Source organism: Oncorhynchus gorbuscha, linkage group LG09, assembly GCF_021184085.1.
Source record: "Oncorhynchus gorbuscha isolate QuinsamMale2020 ecotype Even-year linkage group LG09, OgorEven_v1.0, whole genome shotgun sequence".
NCBI classification, from domain to species: domain Eukaryota; kingdom Metazoa; phylum Chordata; class Actinopteri; order Salmoniformes; family Salmonidae; genus Oncorhynchus; species Oncorhynchus gorbuscha.
The window spans coordinates 26,632,577-26,654,767 of NC_060181.1; the positions used below are offsets into that span (position 1 = coordinate 26,632,577).

Genomic DNA, 22,191 nt, shown 5'->3' on the forward strand with positions numbered 1-22,191 from the left:
CAGGTTGGATGCGTCAGCGGGGATGAACACATTCTGAGCTTGACCACTGTTGACCAAGACCCCTGACTATGAGATGCTCCGACGAGACATTCATCTAGCACACCCATCTCATTAGTGATGGTGATGTTAGAGACATTATATGTCAGACTGATTTGCAATTGACTGTCATAGCCTCCCATTAAAAGTATGTTATGGTGAGTTGAGAAGACAATCAGAAATACTGTTAGAATGTTTTTCAATTGTCTGCCACAGAGTCAAATAAGAAAAGTTAACATTGGCTGTTTTTTTCACACGGTTGGGGTCACAAGAATATTCAGATATCAAAACGGTGTTGTGGGCCAAAAAATGTTGAGATCCCCTGGGTTAGACTTTTAGCCTCGTAATTACCAGACTGATGATCAAATCCTTCACATAAGCTCGTGAGGCTAGGCTAGATTTGAGAACAACTTCAGAAACTCTCAGCAGGCTTTACGCATTTTCTATCATAAAAAAAGCAAATAGCAACATTTATTTCCAGACAGTTACAGAAGTCCAAATGTAAAGACCTGCATTCAAATCAACATAATATATCATATATTTTCGGGTTTCATCTTTGTAACGAGAAAATAAAAATAAAAAAAATAAACAAAGATGTCCAAGCAGTGCACATCAGACGATGTCCCGTGTGCTCAGCTGGTAGAGCATGGTGCTTGCAACGCCAGGGTTGTGGGTTTGATTCCCACGGGGGACCAGCAAGAAAAAAGAAAAGAACGTATTCACTCGCTACAGTATGTTGCTTTGGATAAGAGCATCTGCTAAATGACTCAAATACAAATAAAATGACACAAAGCAGGCCTAAAAGTAAAGCAAACAAATACAAATAAAATGACACATAGCAGGCCTAAAAGTACAGCAAACAAATACAAATAAAATGACACAGAGCAGGCCTAAAAGTACAGCAAACAAATACAAATAAAATGACACATAGCAGGCCTAAAAGTACAGCAAACAAATACAAATAAAATGACACATAGCAGGCCTAAAAGTACAGCAAACAAATACAAATAAAATGACACAAAGCAGGCCTAAAAGTACAGCAAACAAATACAAATAAAATGACACAAAGCAGGCCTAAAAGTACAGCAAACAAATACAAATAAAATGACACAAAGCAGGCCTAAAAGTAAAGCAAACAAATACAAATAAAATGACACAAAGCAGGCCTAAAAGTACAGCAAACAAATACAAATAAAATGACACATAGCAGGCCTAAAAGTACAGCAAACAAATACAAATAAAAGTAAAGTACTTTGCGCTTCCTTAGCCCAACACTAGTCTGAATGGCTAGTTAACCCTCATTTCACAGTCGTATCTGGAAACCCTTGGCTGAATACAGAGTAGATGTTATAAATGTCTAAACTGTGTTATTACAGTGTTATAACTGTTGGGATTCATTTATACTAAATCTGCAGTGTCTTCATGGTCCTGGCCACGTTGTGTGAGTCCCAGCGTGCCGTGTCCCAGCCCAGGAACCACCCTGTGAAGGTGGGGGGTTCATGACCCTGCTTCACCACCACTATGGTGGTCCTCTTATCCCGAACCCCCGGATCCGTCTCTATGTATGTCTTGGCTGTAAGGAAGGGAGCACATAGACACTGTCAATCAATGGGATAAACCATAGTGTATTTGAAGTGGGAACACACTCTTTTCTGAGTGTACAAAACAGACAGGAACACCTTCCTAATATTGAGTTGCCCTCCCCTTTGCCCTCAGAACAGCCTCGGTTCGTAGGGGCATGGACTGTACAAGGAGTCAAAAGCTTTCCACAGGGATGCTGGCTCTTGTTGACTCCAATGCTTCCCACAGTTGTATCAAGTTGGCTGGATGTCCTTTGGGTGGTGGACCTTTCTCGATACACACAGGAAACTGTTGAGTGTGAAAAACCCAGCAGCATTGCAGTTCTCGACACAAACCAATGTGCGTGCCTACTACTATATCAAGTTCAAAGGCAATTAAATCTTATGTCTTGCCACTCTGAATGTCACACATAAACAATCCATATCTCAATGCTCATCTCCACTGATTGAAGAAGATTTAACAAGTGATATCAATAAGGGATCATAGCTTTCACCTGGATTTACTTGATCAGTCTTTATCATGGAAAGAGCATTAATGTTTTGTACACTCAGTGTATATTAAAAGGGAAATACTGATATATATATATATATACACTACCGTTCAAAAGTTTGGGGTCACTTAGAAATATCCTTGCTTTTGAAAGAAAAACACGTTTTTTTTGTCCATTAAAATAACATCAAATTGATCAGAAATACAGTGTAGACATTGTTAATGTTGTAAATGACTATTGTAGCTGGAAACCGCTGATTCTTAATGGAATATCTACATAGGCAAACAGAGGCCCATTATCAGCAACCATCACTCCTGTGTTCCAATGACACGTGGTGTTAGCTAATCCATGTTTATCATTTGAAAAGGCTAATTTAATCATTAGAAAACCCTTTTGCAATTATGTTAGCACAGCTGAAAACTGTTGTTCTGATTAAAGAAGCAATAAAACTGTCCTTCTTTACACTAGTTGAGTATCTGGAGCATCAGCATTTGTGGGTTCGATTGCAGGCTCAAAATGGCCAGAAACAAAGAACTTTCTTCTGAAACTCGTCAGTCTATTCTTGTTCTGAGAAATGAAGGCTATTCCATGTGAGAAATTGCCAAGAAACTGAAGATCTCGTACAACGTTGTGTACTACTCCCTTCACAGAACAGAACTGGCTCTAACCAGAATAGAAAGAGGAGCAGGAAGCCCCGGTTCACAACTGAGCAAGAGGACAAGTACATTAGAGTGTCTAGTTTGAGAAACAGATGCCTCACAAGTCCTCAACTGGCAGCTTCATGAAATAGTACCCGCAAAACACCAGTCTCAACGTCAACAGTGAAGAGGCGACATATTAAACTACACATTAAACTTACTATACAAAAAATTAACTACCATATACACACATAAGACAAAGACCAAAACTCACCAGATTTTACAGATTCAGTTTTCTCAACTTCATTGGCATCTTTGCCAATCCAGATAAACACCTATCACAAAACATTAACATCAATATAATTCAACCTCCATAGAGGTAAAAATGGGCTGAACATTTTAATTTGGGGAAGGGTAACAAGCTCCATACCTGATCCCAGACGTCCAACAGCATCACGTCATCCTCCGCCAGGTCCTCCTGACTGAACTCTCCTGGAACCTCATCAATCTGTAGACAGCATTTATAATCTATCTAGCTAGCTATCTATTTGCGTGTGTGTGTGTGTGTGTTTGTGTGTTTGTGTGTGTGCGTGCGTGTGTGTGTGGGTGAGCATGTGTGTGTGGTACTCACTATGAACCTGCCAGTCTTGTTGGAGCAGGCGAACAGGCGAGGTTGTTGAGTGCGGCTACTCTCCAGTCTCTCTGATGTCTGGTACTCCTTCTTCCCCCCTAACGCTGCCCAGAGGTCCGCTACAACCAAACATAACACATCTGCTTGAGTTTCTGTGCATCTTGAACTGGTGATATTCATTTTAGGACTAAAATCCTCAATCTGCCTCAAAACTTTCCTTGTCTCAGTGTTCCCCCTGGTGACTCTCCTGAGTACTACATCCCACATCATTATCATGGTGCCATATCAGGGCCCATATTCATAAAGCTTCTCAGAGCAGCAGTTCTGATCCAATAGCAGGACCCTGTCCATATACTCTTACTTATTATGAGTTAAAAGGAAAACTGGTACTGGATTAGTACTCCTCCCCTGAGACGCTTTCTGAATATGGGCCCAGGCCAAGGAATCTGTGTTCTCACCTGGTTCCTGTCCCTCTACGATGCGTTGTGTCTGACACTTCAGCACCTGACTCAGGTACCGGGCTCCCCGCTCCTCGTCCTCGATGGCGCCCTTACCCACCCACAGGTAGCTCTGCCCCGCGGGCATCTTCAGCAGGTAGGCATCGTTAGAGTTCAGGCTGCCAGCCTCCGCCTCCACCTACCACAACACACAACAGACAAGGCAACTGGGATCTAGTGGCGAGAATAAAAGCTGAGGAAATGCTGACCGCCATCTAGATGACAGGAAACGACAAACGAGCATCATAAATGTCATTTAGCATGATCGGTGCATAAACCCTTTTCAGAAACATGTGTGTAAACTCCATGTATGTGTGTTTACCTTCCATCACTGCCAATGAAACAACCAGAGGTGTGTGTCTGTGTGGGAGAACATTCTAACCTCTGCGATGCGTGTGATGGTGCCCAGGTTACGTCGGACCTGGAACAGGCGTGTGGGGGCCGCAGGTGCCTGGCCTCCGATGCGTGAGGTACCACTCTTGTACACGATGAGGGGCTTGTCTTTGAACAGACTCAGGAGATGGGCAGGCTCTTTACCTTGGGACACTCTCACCTAGGAAACCAAAATAGATTATTAACGCATATGCAATTTGGTACAGGAGGTCATGGATAGCGAAGCCATAGCTGGAGGGCAAGGTAGAGACCCATGTTGTACAGACAGTCATTAGGGGGCACTATAACACATATACAGTGGGAGATTCTCATTTGGCCAAAAAGAACGTCCTCTCCTGGACTCCTCCGTCCTCTCTCCTCCATGACCCAGAAACTGATAAGTGGTCAATTCGTTAGTAGGCAAACGAAGGCGTCTGCTCCACTCCTCAATTACCTTCTTTGACAGAGGATGCACAAGAGCATCCTCACGGCATCTAGCACAGTGTTTTACAATATGCCACACCCCTTTGAATCAGCTGTTGTTTTCTTGGTGGAGAAAAGCATGCAGACATTTAAAAACAATACTCTACTTAATGTTTATCTATACAATGTCTGCCACAACTAGCTACATTTGTTGTATCACTTTACACATTTATTTTGGGAATCCTCCCCTGTAAACATAATTTTGAAAGTTTGGGCTAAAAGGTTCCATCTGTATTTTTGTCCAAATTCAGCTATTGACATAGCCTGGTTCTGTTCAATGTTTATCTACAGAATATACAGTTGAAGTCGGAAGTTTACATACACTTAGGTTGTAGTCACTAGAACTCGTTTTTCAACCACTCAACAAATTTCTTGTTAAAAAACTATAGTTTTGGCAAATCTACTTTGTGCATGACACAAGTAATGTTTCCGACAATTGTTTGCAGACAGATTATTTCACTTATAATCTACTGTGTATCACAATTCCAGTTTACATACACTAAGTTGACTGTGCCTTTAAACAGCTTGGAAAATTCCAGAATATGATGTCATGGATTTAGAAGCTTCTGATAGGCTAATTGACATAATTTGAGTCAATAGGAGGTGTACCTGTGGATGTATTTCAAGCACAACCTTCAAACTCAGTGCCTCTTTGCTTGACATCATGGGAAAATCTTCTTTCTTTTCTCTCCAAAACTCTTGAACGTGCCGTCCTTGGCCAGCTCTCCTGCTATCTCTCTCTGAATGACCTTCTTGATCCAAATCAGTCAGGTTTCAAGACTAGTCATTCAACTGAGACTGCTCTCCTCTGTATCACGGAGGCGCTCCGCACTGCTAAAGCTAACTCTCTCTCCTCTGCTCTCATCCTTCTAGATCTATCGGCTGCCTTCGATACTGTGAACCATCAGATCCTCCTCTCCACCCTCTCCGAGTTGGGCATCTCCGGCGCGGCCCACGCTTGGATTGCGTCCTACCTGACAGGTCGCTCCTACCAGGTGGCGTGGCGAGAATCTGTCTCCTCACCACGCGCTCTCACCACTGGTGTCCCCCAGGGCTCTGTTCTTGGCCCTCTCCTATTCTCGCTATACACCAAGTCACTTGGCTCTGTCATAACCTCACATGGTCTCTCTTATCATTGCTATGCAGACGACACACAATTAATCTTCTCCTTTCCCCCTTCTGATGACCAGGTGGCGAATCGCATCTCTGCATGTCTGGCAGACATATCAGTGTGGATGACGGATCACCACCTCAAGCTGAACCTCGGCAAGACGGAGCTGCTCTTCCTCCCGGGGAAGGACTGCCCGTTCCATGATCTCGCCATCACGGTCGACAACTCCATTGTGTCCTCCTCCCAGAGCGCCAAGAACCTTGGCGTGATCCTGGACAACACCCTGTCGTTCTCAACTAACATCAAGGCGGTGGCCCGTTCCTGTAGGTTCATGCTCTACAACATCCGCAGAGTACGACCCTGCCTCACACAGGAAGCGGCGCAGGTCCTAATCCAGGCACTTGTCATCTCCCGTCTGGATTACTGCAACTCGCTGTTGGCTGGGATCCCTGCCTGTGCCATTAAACCCCTTCAACTTATCCAGAACGCCGCAGCCCGTCTGGTGTTCAACCTTCCCAAGTTCTCTCACGTCACCCCGCTCCTCCGTTCTCTCCACTGGCTTCCAGTTGAAGCTCGCATCCGCTACAAGACCATGGTGCTTGCCTACGGAGCTGTGAGGGGAACGGCACCTCAGTACCTCCAGGCTCTGATCAGGCCCTACACCCAAACAAGGGCACTGCGTTCATCCACCTCTGGCCTGCTCGCCTCCCTACCACTGAGGAAGTACAGCTCCCGCTCAGCCCAGTCAAAACTGTTCGCTGCCCTGGCCCCCCAATGGTGGAACAAACTCCCTCACGACGCCAGGACAGCGGAGTCAATCACCACCTTCCGGAGACACCTGAAACCCCACCTCTTTAAGGAATACCTAGGATAGGTTAAGTAATCCCTCTCACCCCACCCCCCCTAAGTTTTAGATGCACTATTGTTAAGTGACTGTCCCACTGGATGTCATAAGGTGAATGCACCAATTTGTAAGTCGCTCTGGATAAGAGCGTCTGCTAAATGACTTAAATGTAAATGTAAATGTAAAATAAATAAAAAATCAGCCAAGACCACAGAAAAATAATTGTAGACCTCTGCAAGTCTGGTTCATCCTTGGGAGCAATTTCCAAACACCTGAAGGTACCACGTTCATCTGTACAAACAATAATACGCAAGTATAAACACCATGGGACCACGCAACCATCATACTGCTCAGGAAGGAGATGTATTCTGTCTCCTAGAGGTGAACATACTTTGGTGTGAAAAGTGCAAATCAATCCCAGAACAACAGCAAAGGACCTTGTGAAGATGTTAGAGGAAACAGGTACAAAAGCATCTATTATCCACAGTAAAACGAGTCCTATATCGACATAACCTGAAAGGCTGCTTAGCAAGGAAGAAGCCACTGCTCCAAAACCGCCATAAAAAAGCCAGACTACAGTTTGCAACTGCATATGTGGACAAAGATCGTACTTTTTGGGGAAATGTCCTCTGGTCGGATGAAATTGAATTAGAACTGTTTGGCCATAATGACCATCGTTATGTTTGGTGGAAAAAGGGGGAGGCTTGCAAGCCGAAAAACACCATCCCAACCGTGAAGCACGGGGGTGTCAGCATCATGTTGTGGTGGTGCTTTGCTGCAGGAGGGACTGCAGGAGGCACTTCACAAAATAGATGGCATCATAAGGTAGGAAAATGGAAGTGGATATATTGAAGCAACATCTCAAGACATCAGTCAGGAAGTTAAAGCTTGGTCGCAAATGAGTCTTCCAAATGGACCCCAAGCATACTTGCAAGCAAAGTTGTGGCAAAATGGCTTAAGGACAACAAATTCAAGGTATTGGAGTGACAATCACAAATCCCTGACCTCAATCCTATAGAAAATTTGTGGGCAGAACTGAAAAAGCGTGTGCGAGCAGGGAGGCCTACAAACCTGACTTAGTTACACCAACTCTGTCAGGAGGAAGGGGACAAAATTCACCCAACTTATTGTGGAAGGCTACCCGAAACGTTTGACCCAAGTTAAACAATTTAAAGGCAATGCTACCAAATATGAATTGAGTGTATGTAAACTTCTGATCCACTGGGAATGTGATGAAATAAATAAAAGCTGAAATAAATCATTCTCTCTACTATTATTCTGGCATTTCACATTCTTAAAATAAAGTTGTGATCTTAACTGACCTAAGACGGAATTTTTACTCTGATTTAATGTCAGGAATTTTGAAAAACTGAGTTGAAATGTATTTGGCTAAGGTTTATGTAAACTTCCGACTTCAACAGTAGCACTGTAAATTCCCCCAATTCATGTAATTAAGTTTAAAATAATCCACGATAGAAATAGCTGATACCATGCAAACCAATGAGTGGTTGGAACTTTAAAACCAAACATCTCAGAATCATCTTTTTGCAGATAGAACCTTACAGTCCTACTCTCTTGGTTTGCTTGATGATGCACGAGTGGAGAAGGAGAGTCTCATTTCATACAAGTGAATTTGTTTCCACATTTCCTTTCCTCCCCTCCTCTTGATTACCTTTCAACTTTTTCAAAAAATGGAGGGGACAAGGGAGTTAGTAAAACCAATTGAGAATCTCCCAGTGTCTCTCTACAAGCAGCACCCTGTGCTACCTGTTGGTCATAAATCATTGAATCAGATTAAGGGATACAAAGAAAAGATTCCGTTCTGCCCCGAAGGCATGGAAAGTAAACCCTGAAACAGCAGTCAAATTAGGGGATTTATTACACAGTAGACTGGAGAGAACAACATCCTCTAGTATCACACTTTACTACTGTGATATAAAATACATCCATTTACAAACTTTATACAGTTTTGACACATTTCCAACGAGGCAATCTGCTCCAACCTCTTCAGCCTCAGTGTGTGTGTGGGTGTCTTTCAGAGGGGTTGGGATAAAGCAGAACACACATTTCCATTGGACATTCATAGACATTGAACAATAAGAGATGCTCATCTTAATTTGGGTTAGTCCTACCTGAACTGCGTTCCCTCCCAGAGAGCGATCCAGCTCCACAGTTAGGAAGGCTGAAGCTGTGAGCTCATCTAGAGTGGTGCTAGCCCCCTGCCTGCCACAGGAAGTATTGGGATCAATCCATCCATCCACCCACCCATCCAACCAATCAACCAATCAACCAACCAATCAATCTAATTGGAAATATAAGTACAGGTCTACCAGACTCACCAGGTGTAGATGATCTGTCCTCTCTTATATGTATAGAGGATGATGTAACAGTCTCCTCCATAGAACTGACCATACGTCTTTGGGTCAACTGGGACTCGACCACTGCTCTCCACTCTGCAGATCTGGAACATGAAACATGCATCTGGCTGGTTATTCTACTATCATTTGTTTAACATTCTATGTGATTGGGATTGTCAGTGGAATAAAACACCTGACTCATTTGTACATTAGCATGTATTAGGATATATGCTTATTCACTCCTTGTAACACTTGCGTAATGAGGAAGCTTGCCTGATACCTGAAGGCCTGTGTTAGTGTCCCGACCTATAGCTTAGACCTTAGCTCAGTGGGCTAACCACGTCTTGGGGTGGTAACACTTGGTCCTGTACCTGAGTGTCCCCTGTGCCGTCGTCCACCATGTTATGCTGGGCTGCCATGCTTTGGGACTCATGGAGCTTGGAGGCATCGAACTCCACCTGATGTATCTTAGCAATCCTCTCGGTCACAAATACTTTCCCGAACCCCTCACTCTGGTTCTTATCCCTCCACCCCTGGAAGAACTGTTTGAAGATAGGAGTCTCCCCACCCTCTGGAAGTACCTGGATCTGGAGATAAAGAGTTGTTCCTATGAACGTCAGGGTTGGGGATCAACTCCCCTTCAGTCCCGATCAGTTTAGCAGGACGTGAACTGACATGATATTTGAGTCACGAGTTGATTCAACCAAATGATTCAAACATAGCATTTATGACTGATGCGAGATGGATGATAACGAGCATGAACCTGTGTGTTAGGTGGGTAGCCCATCTGCTTGATGAAGCCCTCAGCAGTCTTCATGGCAGTCTTCCTCTCGCTGGGGTTGGCGTTACGGCCTTTATGGGAGATGTTGGATGATTCATGCAGAAGAAGAGGTACATAAAAGGTGGGAGGGATGAGGGATGAATATAGATGATTTGTCAATATAAAGATGTTCAGCAGTTTAAATACGTACCTTTCCAGATGAAGATCATCCTGCTCTTCCCGTGGTCCAGGATGAAGCACTCGTCCGACAGCAGATGGCTCTGAGAGAACGGGTTCTCCTCTGAGACCAGGGTCACCTGCATCGCTCCGGATGCATCAGATACCTGGAAGGAACAACAACGAGATGAGTTTGAATGTGTGTGTGTGTGTGTGTGTGTGTGTGTGTGTGTGTGTGTGTGTGTGTGTGTGTGTGTGTGTGTGTGTGTGTGTGTGTGTGTGTGTGTGTGTGTGTGTGTGTGTGTGTGTGTGTGTGTGTGTGTGTGTGTGTGTGTGTGTGTGTGTGTGTGTGTGTGTGTGTGTGTGTGTGTAAGAGTGTGACCATACCATGTAGAGTTTGGCCATCTTCCTGTTGGAGATATCTGCCACCATATCGTCATTGTCATCACCTTCTGGTAGATTTGGCTTGTTGCCGAGTACCTGTTAGGGTTGACAGGTAAAAACACAAAGACAGAAACCACGAAGATAACATTGACAATGGAGATAGCGAAATGATGGCACACAAAAGTAGATTACTTAACTGTCATACAGTTTTGCAGCTAATTTCAATTCAAGAGTGCAAACACTAGACTAGGGAATGAAAGTTAAATGTTGTGTTGAATGAACATCTGTCACCTCAGTTAACGTAGACGGCTCTCTCCCTTCCTCCACGACAACCAGTTTTGCTCGGCCATTCCTCTCATTGTCACGGATACCGGCAGCCACCTGTGCTGCCTTCAGGAGCTCAAACTTGTTGCACTCTGAACCGCACCACTGGTATATAACCTAGAGACAGGTAACAGATATGGTTCAGTTGGAAAGAGGGCTGTTGCACACTTTATGAAGTTCCAGGTGCATAAAGGCTTTAGCTTCGAGGGCTAACTAACACAATCTTGTGGCAATCAGACAACCCCGGTTCAAAACCAGTGGGTCACTGTTGGGTCACTGCTTCTGGCAATATTCAAACAGAAGAGAATAGCTTTCGAATTTAATTAGGTAGAATACCTTGTATATCAAATGATCTTGATACCCACCTTAAGTCAACATACCACAGGCCTTCATATGTTTGGGATTTAATAAGAACTCAAGCCGAACGGACAATGTTTGTGTTTCAGCAGAATTTGAAGTTTGCTTACACAGTGAAGTCTAGGCAATGAGTCAGATTTCTCAGAATAGTGACAGTCAAACAAATTAACTGTTGTTACAGGGCCACTGAGGGCACTACCATATGTGCCATGAAAGTCTGGACCTCTTGGCAGAGGCAGTGTTACTACCATAGACACTATATCATTGATACATGTTCTATGTCTATATGGTAAACTCTCACATAGAGGAAGGCCAGAGTACAATCTACCGATCCATCAACGACTTAATCAGTCAATCGGTAGATCAATCAATCAAAACATACTGCTCCCAGGTCCACGATGAAGCAGTCCCCTCTGTTGAAGCTGGACCAGTTGAGGGTGACCTCGGTTGCCCTGACGACACGGCGACCTTTGATGTGGAATAGTCTCAGAGCTGACAGGTCGTTGGTGACCACGTGATGGAACCCAGAGGCCACGCCTCCGGCCTAGAATAGAACAGGATAGAATAGAATAGAATAAAATAGAGTAGAATAGAAAAGAGTAGATTAGGATAGAATACTTTATTGCCCTCGAGGGAATTTGTCTTGCTCATTTTAAAAGCAAGCAGTTCAAGACGCAGATGTACATACGTATTATACATCACATACAAAACAAGGTACACAGTTACGTAGTACCCAACACAAACATCCCTGAAACAACATACAAAAGGAAATGGCAGGGCCTATAAGTACCCAATGAGGTTGAACAAGGGTAGTGTGTCAAGTATTTTCCTTCTAGCGATTAGGCAATATTACGGAAAACCACGAAATGTTCAGGACCAAGAAAACAAACAATGTGTGGAACACAGAACTGTTTTCCTTTTCCCTCTACACCAAGCTCCTTTTCCCTCTACACCAAGCTCCTTTTCCCTCTACACCAAGCTCCTTTTCCCTCTACACCAAGCTCCTTTTCCCTCTACACCAAGCTCCTTTTCCCTCTACACCAAGCTCCTTTTCCCTCTACACCAAGCTCCTTTTCCCTCTACACCAAGCTCCTTTTCCCTCTACACCAAGCTCCTTTTCCCTCTACACCAAGCTCCTTTTCCCTCTACACCAAGCTCCTTTTCCCTCTACACCAAGCTCCTTTTCCCTCTACACCAAGCTCCTTTTCCCTCTACACCAAGCTCCTTTTCCCTCTTTTCCCTCTACACCAAGCTCCCTTTCTACCCAAGCTCTTTCCCTCTACACCAAGTTCCTTTTCCCTCTACACCAAGCTCCCTTTCCCTCTACACCAAGCTCCTTTTCCCTCTACACCAAGCTCCTTTTCCCTCTACACCAAGCTCCTTTTCCCTCTACACCAAGCTCCTTTTCCCTCTACACCAAGCTCCTTTTCCCTCTACACCAAGCTCCTTTTCCCTCTACACCAAGCTCCTTTTCCATCCCACGAGTCACTGTTGCTGCCCATGGTCAGGGTCAATGTAAAATGTGGCAAATGGAATGAATGTTCACTGCTAAAAAATAAGTGTGCGTTCTGGTTCAGTATAACACCATATATTCTAGTAGTAAATAGCAGTAACACAGATAAAGGAACAAATCTAATATTATTGAAATAAAATGCATCAGTAAAACAATATCGTACTTTGTATGTGATGCCTCCCTTGAAGTATCGTGTGAAGGCAGTGGACTCGAACCCCTGCAGTTCTCGGTACTGGACAGGCTTCCCTCCTAGGAAATCATCCAGCTGAACAGTAAAGATGGCCGCCGCCGTGCTCTCGTCCTGGCTGCACTCCTTACCTGAGGAGAGAGCATGAGTGGTACAGCACTTAAATACAATGTGATAAATGTTAGTATGAAATGAGAGACTATTCAAGTTTAGACTTGGAAAGGAAATTTAGCACAACTTCAGCACAAAACTGCCTGGTTGATGTTATGACTCTAATGCTCATAGTATGCTCTATTTTAGTACTTTAATGCATTTTCACTCTGCAACAGAGTCTACCAGCTTTGCATGTTGCCATTGTAAATGTATGGATGGCTGCACACCACCCATACATTACAACAACATACTGTAGTTCAGGCAGTAGGATGCTCTCTCATCCATTTATATGCAGACGATACAGTATTATACTCAGCTGGCCCCTCCCAGGATTTTGTGTGAAACACTCTACAACAAAGCTTTCTCAGTGTCCAAAAAGCTTTCTCTGACCTTAACCTTGTTCTGAACACTTCCAAAAATAAGGTAATGTGGTTTGGTAAGAAGAATGCCCCACAGGTGTGATTATTACATCTGAGGGTTTAAAGCTTGAGTAGTCACCTCATACAAGTACTTGGGAGTATGGCTAGATGGTACACTGGGGCGGCAGGGTAGCCTAGTGGTTAGAGCATCGGACTAGTAACCGAAAGGTTGCAAGTTCAAATCCCCCTGAACAGGCAGTTAACCCACTGTTCCTAGGCCGTCTTTGAACATAATAATTTGTTCTTAGTAGTAATAAAATAAAGGTAAAATAAAAACATATCAAAGCTGCAGGCTAAAGTTAAATCTAGACTTGGTTTACTCTATCGTAATTGCTCCTCTTTCACCCCAGCTGCAAAACAAACCCTGATTCATATGACCATCCTACCCATGCTAGATTACGTAATTTATAGATTGCAGGTAAGGTTACTCTCTAGTGGCTAGATGTTCTTTACCATTCGTCCAACAGATTTGCCACCAATGCTCCTTATAGGACACATCACTGCACTCTGTAAACTGGTCATCTCTGTATACCTGTCGCAAGACCCACTGGTTGATGCGCATTTATAAAACCCTCTTATGCCTCACTCCCCCCTATCTGAGATATCTACTGCAACCCTCATCCTCCACATTCAAAACCCACACACATCCTTGGGTCGTTCCTCTTTTCAGTTCACTGCAGCTAGCGACTGGAACGAGCTGCAACAAACACTTTCTTCATTCAAAGACTCAATCATGGACACTCTTACCGACAGTTGTATCTGCTTCGCGTTATGTATTATTGTCTCTACCTTCTTGACCTTTGTGCTGTTGTCTGTGCCCAATAATGTTTGTACCATATTTTGTGCTGCTACTGTACCATGTTGTGCTGCTGCCATGTTGTGTTGCTACCAAGTTGTTGTCATGTGGTGTTGCTACTGTACCATGTTGTGCTGCTGCCATGTTGTGTTGCTACCAAGTTGTTGTCATGTGGTGTTGCTACTGTACCATGTTGTGCTGCTGCCATGTTGTGTTGCTACCAAGTTGTTGTCATGTGGTGTTGCTACTGTACCACGTTGTGCTGCTGCCATGTTGTGTTGCTACCAAGTTGTTGTCATGTGGTGTTGCTACTGTACCATGTTGTGCTGCTGCCATGTTGTGTTGCTACCAAGTTGTTGTCATGTGGTGTTGCTACTGTACCATGTTGTGCTGCTGCCATGTTGTGTTGCTACCAAGTTGTTGTCATGTGGTGTTGCTACTGTACCATGTTGTGCTGCTGCCATGTTGTGTTGCTACCAAGTTGTTGTCATGTGGTGTTGCTACTGTACCACGTTGTGCTGCTGCCATGTTGTGTTGCTACCAAGTTGTTGTCATGTGGTGTTGCTACTGTACCACGTTGTGCTGCTGCCATGTTGTGTTGCTACCAAGTTGTTGTCATGTGGTGTTGCTACTGTACCATGTTGTGCTGCTGCCATGTTGTGTTGCTACCAAGTTGTTGTCATGTGGTGTTGCTACTGTACCATGTTGTGCTGCTGCCATGTTGTGTTGCTACCAAGTTGTTGTCATGTGGCGTTGCTACTGTACCATGTTGTGTTGTCATGTGTTGCATGCGCTGTCAGGTCTCTCTTTATGTAGTGTTGTGGTGTCTCTCTTTATGTAGTTTTTGTGGTGTCTCTCTTTATGTAGTGTTGTGGTGTCTCTCTTTATGTAGTGTTGTGGTGTCTCTCTTTATGTAGTGTTGTGGTGTATCTCTTTATGTAGTGTTGTGGTGTCTCTCTTTATGTAGTGTTGTGGTGTCTCTCTTGTCGTGATGTGTGTTTAGTCCTATATTTTTTATTATGAATCCCAGCCCCGTCCTTGCAGGAGGCCTTTTGCCTTTTGGTAGCCCGTCATTGTAAATAAGAATTTGTTCTTAACTGACTAGTTAAATAAAGGTTAAATACAAAATAAACACCACTACAGATGTTTAATCCCAGGATCTGGCATCCTGTTCGGGATACCTTGAATGCCTCCTGGTTAACAGTCCATGTCATACCAAGTCATAATGAGGAAGAAATTAAAGCCCATAGCAGCAAGCAAAATGGCAGGGAAACCTATCGTTACTGGTTAATGATTCATGATGATGATGATGGGGGGATGCGGGAGGAGAGGAAGGACAACCTAACATTTTAGTGGTGCTATTGATGTTCGTATTCAGATGGGAGTTGGTGAGTGGGGAAAGAGAGAGGAGGAGAGAGAGAGAAAGAGAGAGAGATGTGTCAAGGAAGGAAGCTAGTGTTACAGATCAGTAGACTTGACTTGCATGGTTCCATAGCTCCACCACAACAGCTGTACAACACCATGTTTCTACAATAATCTACCTTAATCTGACAGTACTTTCAGGTAGTGTGTCCTCTGAGACAGCTGAACAGAGTACTTACTCAAAGGTTCATGAAACGCCTTGATTGTTTTCCAGTGGCTATAGTCCTGATAGGAAGGGAAAACATCACCGTCCCATGATGTGTGCAAAGATGACTGATATAGTTTACGACCTCTACCTGGAATGTCCTTATCTCAGAATCTTCAAATCGGAGAATTGTCCAGGAAGCGTCAGGATATGGCAACTCGCCTGGCCTTTAACCAGATAATAACTTTTGTTTCCTACTTCAGGCTAAACCTTTTTTTTTGTTTTTAGCTCAGCTGATGACAAAATTTGTTGACTTTCTTCTGTCTACAGTAACAGACAACAGCACCTTGAGGGCTCACACAGTTGTGAAATGACAGTGGCACTACTATGGGGGACAATAACACATACAACACATACACTGAGTGTATGAAACATTAGGAACACCTCTTCTTCCTTGACATAGACAGGCCAGGTGAATCCAAATGAAAGCTATGATCCCTTATTGATGTCACTTGTTAAATCCACTTCAATCAGTGTAGATGAAGGGGGGGAGACAGGTTAAAGAAGGATATTTTAGCCTCGAGACAATTGAGATATGGATTACGTATGTGTGCCATTCAGAGTGTGAATGGGCACGGAGTATTAACTGAAACATTTAACTGAAAACCACATAATAGTGATTATTGTATCCATTTCTCAACCATCTTTCTCAACATCGTTAGCATCCTATATCTGAATTTGTGGTGTCACCATTCCTTCTCCAATACAAGCCAAACCATCTCTCTTGTTCTGTCTTGTATGTGCAACCTGTTCTTCTCCTATATGAATACATCGACACAGATATGATCCTATGACGAACTGTGTTATAACACTGTTAGAACCATATGGCCTTTGATGCTAAGTTGTTTTCTTTTGCCAATGTATTTATTCATGTTAATGACAATATTATAAAATGATGCCGTTGATTTCAGCCTGTAGATATAAAACGTTAACATCTATGAGGCACTCCCTAAAATATGTTCACATTCATCTCCAATGTTTGATAAGCCTCCGTCAGTAAACAAATCATCCAGCATGTGACATCCTGCTGAACAGCCTGAGGAAACACGCACTAATGCGCACACACACACACACACACACACACACACACACACACACACACACACACACACACACACACACACACACACACACACACACACACACACACACACACACACACACACACACACACACACTCTCTCTCACCCAGCCAGTAGTGCAGATCGTAGAAGCAGCTATCCCGCTGTTTGACAGTGTGGAGGACCACATACGCGTCCCCAACATAGAAGTTGCCGTGCAGGTTCTCAGGCACAGGGACCAGCTCCATCTTCTCTATCCTCCATATCTGGAGACCGGCTGCCTTGCCTGCCTTGTCAAACTCCCTGTGGTAGAGCACCATGGTTCCTCTGGTTGTCTGATAGCAGAAGAGGGACGGCTGGATGTGGATCTCAGGTGTGGTGAGATGAGCGTAGGGTGAGAGAGGAGCTCGGAGTGCTGCTCTGTTCTCTGTTTGGTCATGGGGAGGAGTGAGTCAATAGCAGCAGTGTGCAGGGCTATAAGTTGGAGGCTGAGAAGGGGTGGGTGTGTCTTAGATGCTGCCAAAGTACACTCACACACAAACACAGTATGTGTGTGGTTTTTACACTTGTTTTTACTGTACATGCATATTACTGTCTCTATTCATACTCAGTGTTTCAAGTTAAGGTGCTGCTCTAATAAATGTATCACATCATAATGTTATATTAGGCTTTAAATAACTTGCATTCAGATCGATAGAGATCGTCGTAAGGAGCGGACCAAATGCGGCGTGGTATGTGTTCATGATGATTTTTTAATTAAAGAAAGCACTGAACACTGAATACAAACTATACAAAAACAATAAACGAATAACAACCGTGAAGCTATAATGAGAACTGTGCTGACACAAGCAACTAACATAGACAATCACCCACAACTCACAATGACCCACAACCGACAATGACAAAACAGGCTACCTAAATATGGCTCCCAAGCAGAGACAATGACTAACACCTGACTCTGAGAACCATATCAGGCCAAACATAGAAACAGACAAACTAGACATCCAACATAGAATGCCCACTCAGATCACACCCTGACAAAACAAAACATAGAAACATACAAAGCAAACTATGGTCAGGGCGTGACAGTACCCCCGCAAAACCTGAACCTATTGGGGAGGGTCTGGGTGGGCATCTGTCCACGGTGGCGGCTCTGGCGCTGGACGAGGCCCCCACTTCACCATAGTCTTAGTCCACTTTAGTAGCGTCCTTTGAGCGGCGACCCTCGCAGCTCTGGACTGGGAGACCAGCTCATGCGGCGCCGGGCAGACGGCCAGCTCAGGCGGCACCGGGCAGACTGGAGACTCCGGCGGCCAGCTCAGGCGACGCCGGGTAGACAGCCTGCTCAGGCGGCGCCGCCGGAGTCTCCAGTCAGACGGCCAGCTCAGGTGGCGCCAGGCAGACTGGAGACTCCGGCGGCGCTGGAGAGGAAGGCTCTGGCAGCGCTGGACGGAGGAGCTCTGGTGCCTCTGGACTGAGGGGCGGAAGCTCTGGCAGCGCCCGGACAGGCGGGAGCACCTGTAGGGATGAGACGGAGAGACAGCCTGGTGCGGGGGGCTACCCCTGGTGGCGGGTGCGTGGAGGTGGTACTGGATAGACCGGACCGTGCAGGCGCATCAGAGCTCTTGAGCACCGAGCCTGCCCAACCTTACCTGGTTGAATGCTCCCGGTCGCCCTGCCAGTGCGGCAAGGTGGAATAGCTCGCACTGGGCTGCGCTGGCGTTCCGGGGACACCATGCGTAAGGCTGGTGCCATGTACGCCGGCCCAAGGAGACGCACTGGAGACCAGATGCGTAGAGCCGGCTTCATGGCACCTGGCTCGATGCCCGCACTGGGAACACCATGTGCTCCACAGCATAACACGGTGCCTGCCCGGTCTCTCTCGCCCTCCGGTAAGCACAGGAAGTTGGCGCAGGACTCCTACCTGGCTTCACCACACTTCCTGTTCCCCCCCCCCCCCCCCCCCCCAATACATTTTTGGGGCTGACTCTCGGGCTTCCATCCGCGTCACCGTGCTGCCTCCTCATACCAGCGCCTCTCCGCCTTCGCTTCCTCCAGATCTTCTTTGGGGCGGCGATATTCTCCTGGCTGTGCCCAGGGTCCTTTACCGTCCAACTCGTCCTCCCATGTCCAGTCCTCCGTGCGCTGCTCCTGCCTGTCCGCCACACCGCTTGGTCCTGTTGTGGTGGGTGATTCTGTCATGATCGTCGTAAGGAGCGGACCAAATGCGGCGTGGTATGTGTTCATGATGATTTTTTTAATTAAAGAAAGCACTGAACACTGAATACAAACTATACAACACAATAAACAACTAACGACCGTGAAGCTATAATGAGACCTGCGCTAACACAAGCAACTAACATAGACAATCACCCACAACCCACAATGACAAAACAGGCTACCTAAATATGGCTCCCAATCAGAGACAATGACTAACACCTGCCTCTGATTGAGAACCATATCAGGCCAAACACAGAAACAGACAAACTAGACATCCAACATAGAATGCCCACTCAGATCACACCCTGACCAAACAAAATATAGAAACATACAAAGCAAACTATGGTCAGTGTGTGACAAGATGTGTATCTTGTAGTTTCAACACTGCTCAGCAGTGTGTGGTTATTTGTCGCTGCACTTATGAATATAGAGAACCAGAAAAAAAATCCCCACAATTGGATCAGTTGTTTAATATTAGACTGGTCTCTGAAGGTTATGGCTTAGGGGAGTTCAAGGTGTTTGCAATGGTTTTCGTAACGTTTAGATTTACCAGCCATACCTGCTCCATTCCAACACATTTCGCAAGCATTTTCCTCACAAGTCTTGAAATACTATGATAGTATGTAGTACAACTACTCACTACTAACTACTACGTAAGTGTTCGATTACAAGACCGATCTGTTAATGTTGTGTAACAAATCTGTTTCGAGTATTGTTTTTTTCCCCTAAAAGTAATTTTATTTTCATGTCGGTGAAGCTTGTGACCAGTTTCCACTTAGTGTCTATTAATGTGAGCGATAGAAGAGGAGGAGACAGTCAAGAGATGGTGAGCGATAGAAGAGGAGGAGACAGTCAAGAGATGGTGAGCGATAGAAGAGGAGAGAGTCGAGATGGTGAGCTGTCAGGATTTGGCCAGGGTTGTTCCGGTTTTTGGTCACTAGATTCCCCCATTGTGCCTTTTGACCTTTTGTTTTCCCTTGATCCCCATTATTATTTGCACCTGTGCCTCGTTTCCCCTGACTGTATTTAAACCCTTTGTTTTACTCAGTTCTGTGCTCTGTGTTTGTATGTTAGCACCCAGCCCTAGTACTCTGTGAGCTCTTGTTGATCCCGGTGGACTCTCTTGTGGAGTTCTGTTTTTTGTTCTTGTGTGTTTGTTTTTGAGTATCTTTTGAGGCTTTTTGTGCTGTGCCTTCCACCTTGTGGATTTGCCTTTTTGTCATGGAGGATTGCCTTTGTTCTTTTGGAATTCCTTTTGAGGTTGTGGAGTTACATGTTTTCCTGAAGAACTTCACTTTTTACTTCATTAAATACACCGTCTCAAGTACTGCTGTGTCTGCCTCATCTTCTGGGTTCTGCTGACTATTCGTGGCTTAGTTGGTTTAGTGACTGTTTCTCACTCCGGAGACCCGGGTTCGTAACCGGGTCCTGACAGTGAGCGATAGAAGAGGAGGAGACAGTCAAGAGATGGTGAGTGATAGAAGAGGAGGAGACAGTCAAGAGATGGTGAGTGATAGAAGAGGAGGAGACTGTCAAGAGATGGTGAGCGATAGAAGAGACTGTCAGGGATCCTTTATCATGGATTTATTTAGATTTTTTTATTTTATTTAACCTTTAAAAAAAAATACATTACCAAAATAAACTACCAAAAGGCAAAAAAGCCTCCAGCGGGGATGGGGGCTGGGATTAAAAATAAAATATATATATAAATATAGGACAAAACACATCACGACAAGAGAGACAACACAACACTACATAAAGAGAGACCTAAGACAACAACTTAGCAAGTCAGCAACACATGACAACACAGCATGGTAGCAACACAACATGACAACAACATGGTAGTACCACAACATGGTAGCAGCACAAAACATGGTACAGACATTATTGGGCACAGACAACAACACAAAGGACAAGAAGCAAGAGACAACAATACATAACGCAAAGCAGATACAACTGTCAGTAAGAGAGTCCATGATCGAGTCATTGATCGCAAAGATTGAGATAAAACTGTCCAGTTTGAGTGTTTGTTGCAGCTCGTTCCAGTCGCGAGCTGCAGCTAACTGAAAAGGGGAGCAACCCAGGGATGTGTGTGCTTTGGGGACCATTAACAGAATGCGACTGGCAGAACGGGTCTTGCGACATGTATACAGAGAGTTTACAGAGGATTTGGTGGCAAATCTGATGGACGAATGGTAAAGAGCATCTAGCCACTAGAGAGTAACCTTACCTGCAATCTATAAATTACGTAATCTAGCATGGGTAGGATGGTCATATGAATCAGGGTTTGTTTTGCAGCTGGGGTGAAAGAGGAGCAATTACGATAGAGGAAACCAAGTCTAGATTTTACGTTAGCCTGCAGCTTTGATATGTGCCATACTCTCAAGTACTTGTATAAGGTGACTACCTCAAGCTTTAAACCTTCAGATGTAGTAATCACACCTGTGGGGAGAGGGGCATTCTTCTTACCAAACCACATAACCTTTGTTTTGGAGTGTTCAGAACAAGGTTAAGGGTCGAGAAAGCTTTTTGGACACGAAGAAAGCTTTGTTGTAGAGCATTTAACACAAAATCTGGGGAGGGACCAGCTGAGTATAAGACTGTATCATCTGCAGATAAATGAATGAGAGAGCTTCCTACTGCCTGAGCTATGTTGTTCATGTAAATTGAGAGGAGCGTGGGGCCTAGGGCCGAGCCTTGGGGTACTCCCTTGGTGATTGGCAGTGGCAGAGACAGTATATTTTCTGACATTATACACTGCACTCTTTGAGAGAGGTGGTTAGCAAACCAGGCCAAGCAGGCTCAGGGACACCAATACTCCTTAAGCCCATCACAAGAATGGAATGGTCTACCGTGTCAAAAGCTTTGGCCAAGTCAATAAAAATAGCAGCACAACATTGCTTACAATCAAAGACAATAGTGACATAATTGAGGATCTTTAAGGTTGCAGTGACACATCCATAACCTGAGCGGAAACCAGATTGAATACCAGCGAGAATACTATAGACATCAAGAAAGCCAGTCAGTTGATTATTGACACGTTTTTCCAACACTTTTGATAAACAGGGAAAAACAGAAATAGGTCTATAACATTTAGGATCAGCTTGAAATGTTGGATGGGCAAGGAGGCATGGCTGAGTCAAATAGAAATCCTGACTTAATGAAGTGGTGAT

At 44.6% G+C, this 22,191-nt stretch overlaps 1 protein-coding gene across 3 annotated transcripts; it reads right to left on the reverse strand.

Annotated features, from left to right (window-relative positions):
- Positions 1-480: 480 nt before the first annotated feature.
- On the reverse strand, positions 481-17,232 carry LOC124043335 (adseverin-like). Of its 3 annotated transcripts, XM_046361848.1 has the most exons (17): positions 16,926-17,232; positions 12,719-12,873; positions 11,425-11,586; positions 10,653-10,802; positions 10,365-10,457; positions 10,012-10,144; positions 9,804-9,892; positions 9,412-9,627; positions 9,023-9,144; positions 8,816-8,906; positions 4,256-4,426; positions 3,835-4,012; positions 3,377-3,495; positions 3,176-3,253; positions 3,020-3,080; positions 1,716-1,905; positions 1,438-1,609 (listed from the first exon to the last, which is right to left on the reverse strand). In XM_046361848.1, the coding sequence occupies exons 1-17, from the start codon at positions 17,116-17,118 to the stop codon at positions 1,570-1,572; spliced, it is 2,241 nt and encodes a 746-aa protein (XP_046217804.1). In that variant the 5' UTR covers positions 17,119-17,232; the 3' UTR covers positions 1,438-1,569. The 3 variants fall into 3 exon arrangements, with proteins under 3 accessions (XP_046217805.1, XP_046217804.1, XP_046217806.1); XM_046361849.1 differs by lacking the exon at positions 1,716-1,905 and having other exon boundaries at positions 481-1,609; XM_046361850.1 differs by lacking the exons at positions 1,716-1,905; positions 3,020-3,080; positions 3,176-3,253 and having other exon boundaries at positions 1,459-1,609.
- Between the last annotated feature and the right edge of the window lie 4,959 nt (positions 17,233-22,191).

Coding starts and splice junctions, on each gene's coding strand:
- LOC124043335 (XM_046361848.1), bottom strand. CDS start 17,118: ATGGTGCTCTACCACAGGGAGTTTGACAAGGCAGGCAAGGCAGCCGGT. Junction 3,496..3,834: donor CGTAGAGGGACAGGAACCAG/GTGAGAACACAG, acceptor GTTTGGTTGTAG/CGGACCTCTGGGCAGCGTTA. Junction 3,254..3,376: donor ACAAGACTGGCAGGTTCATA/GTGAGTACCACA, acceptor TGCTGTCTACAG/ATTGATGAGGTTCCAGGAGA.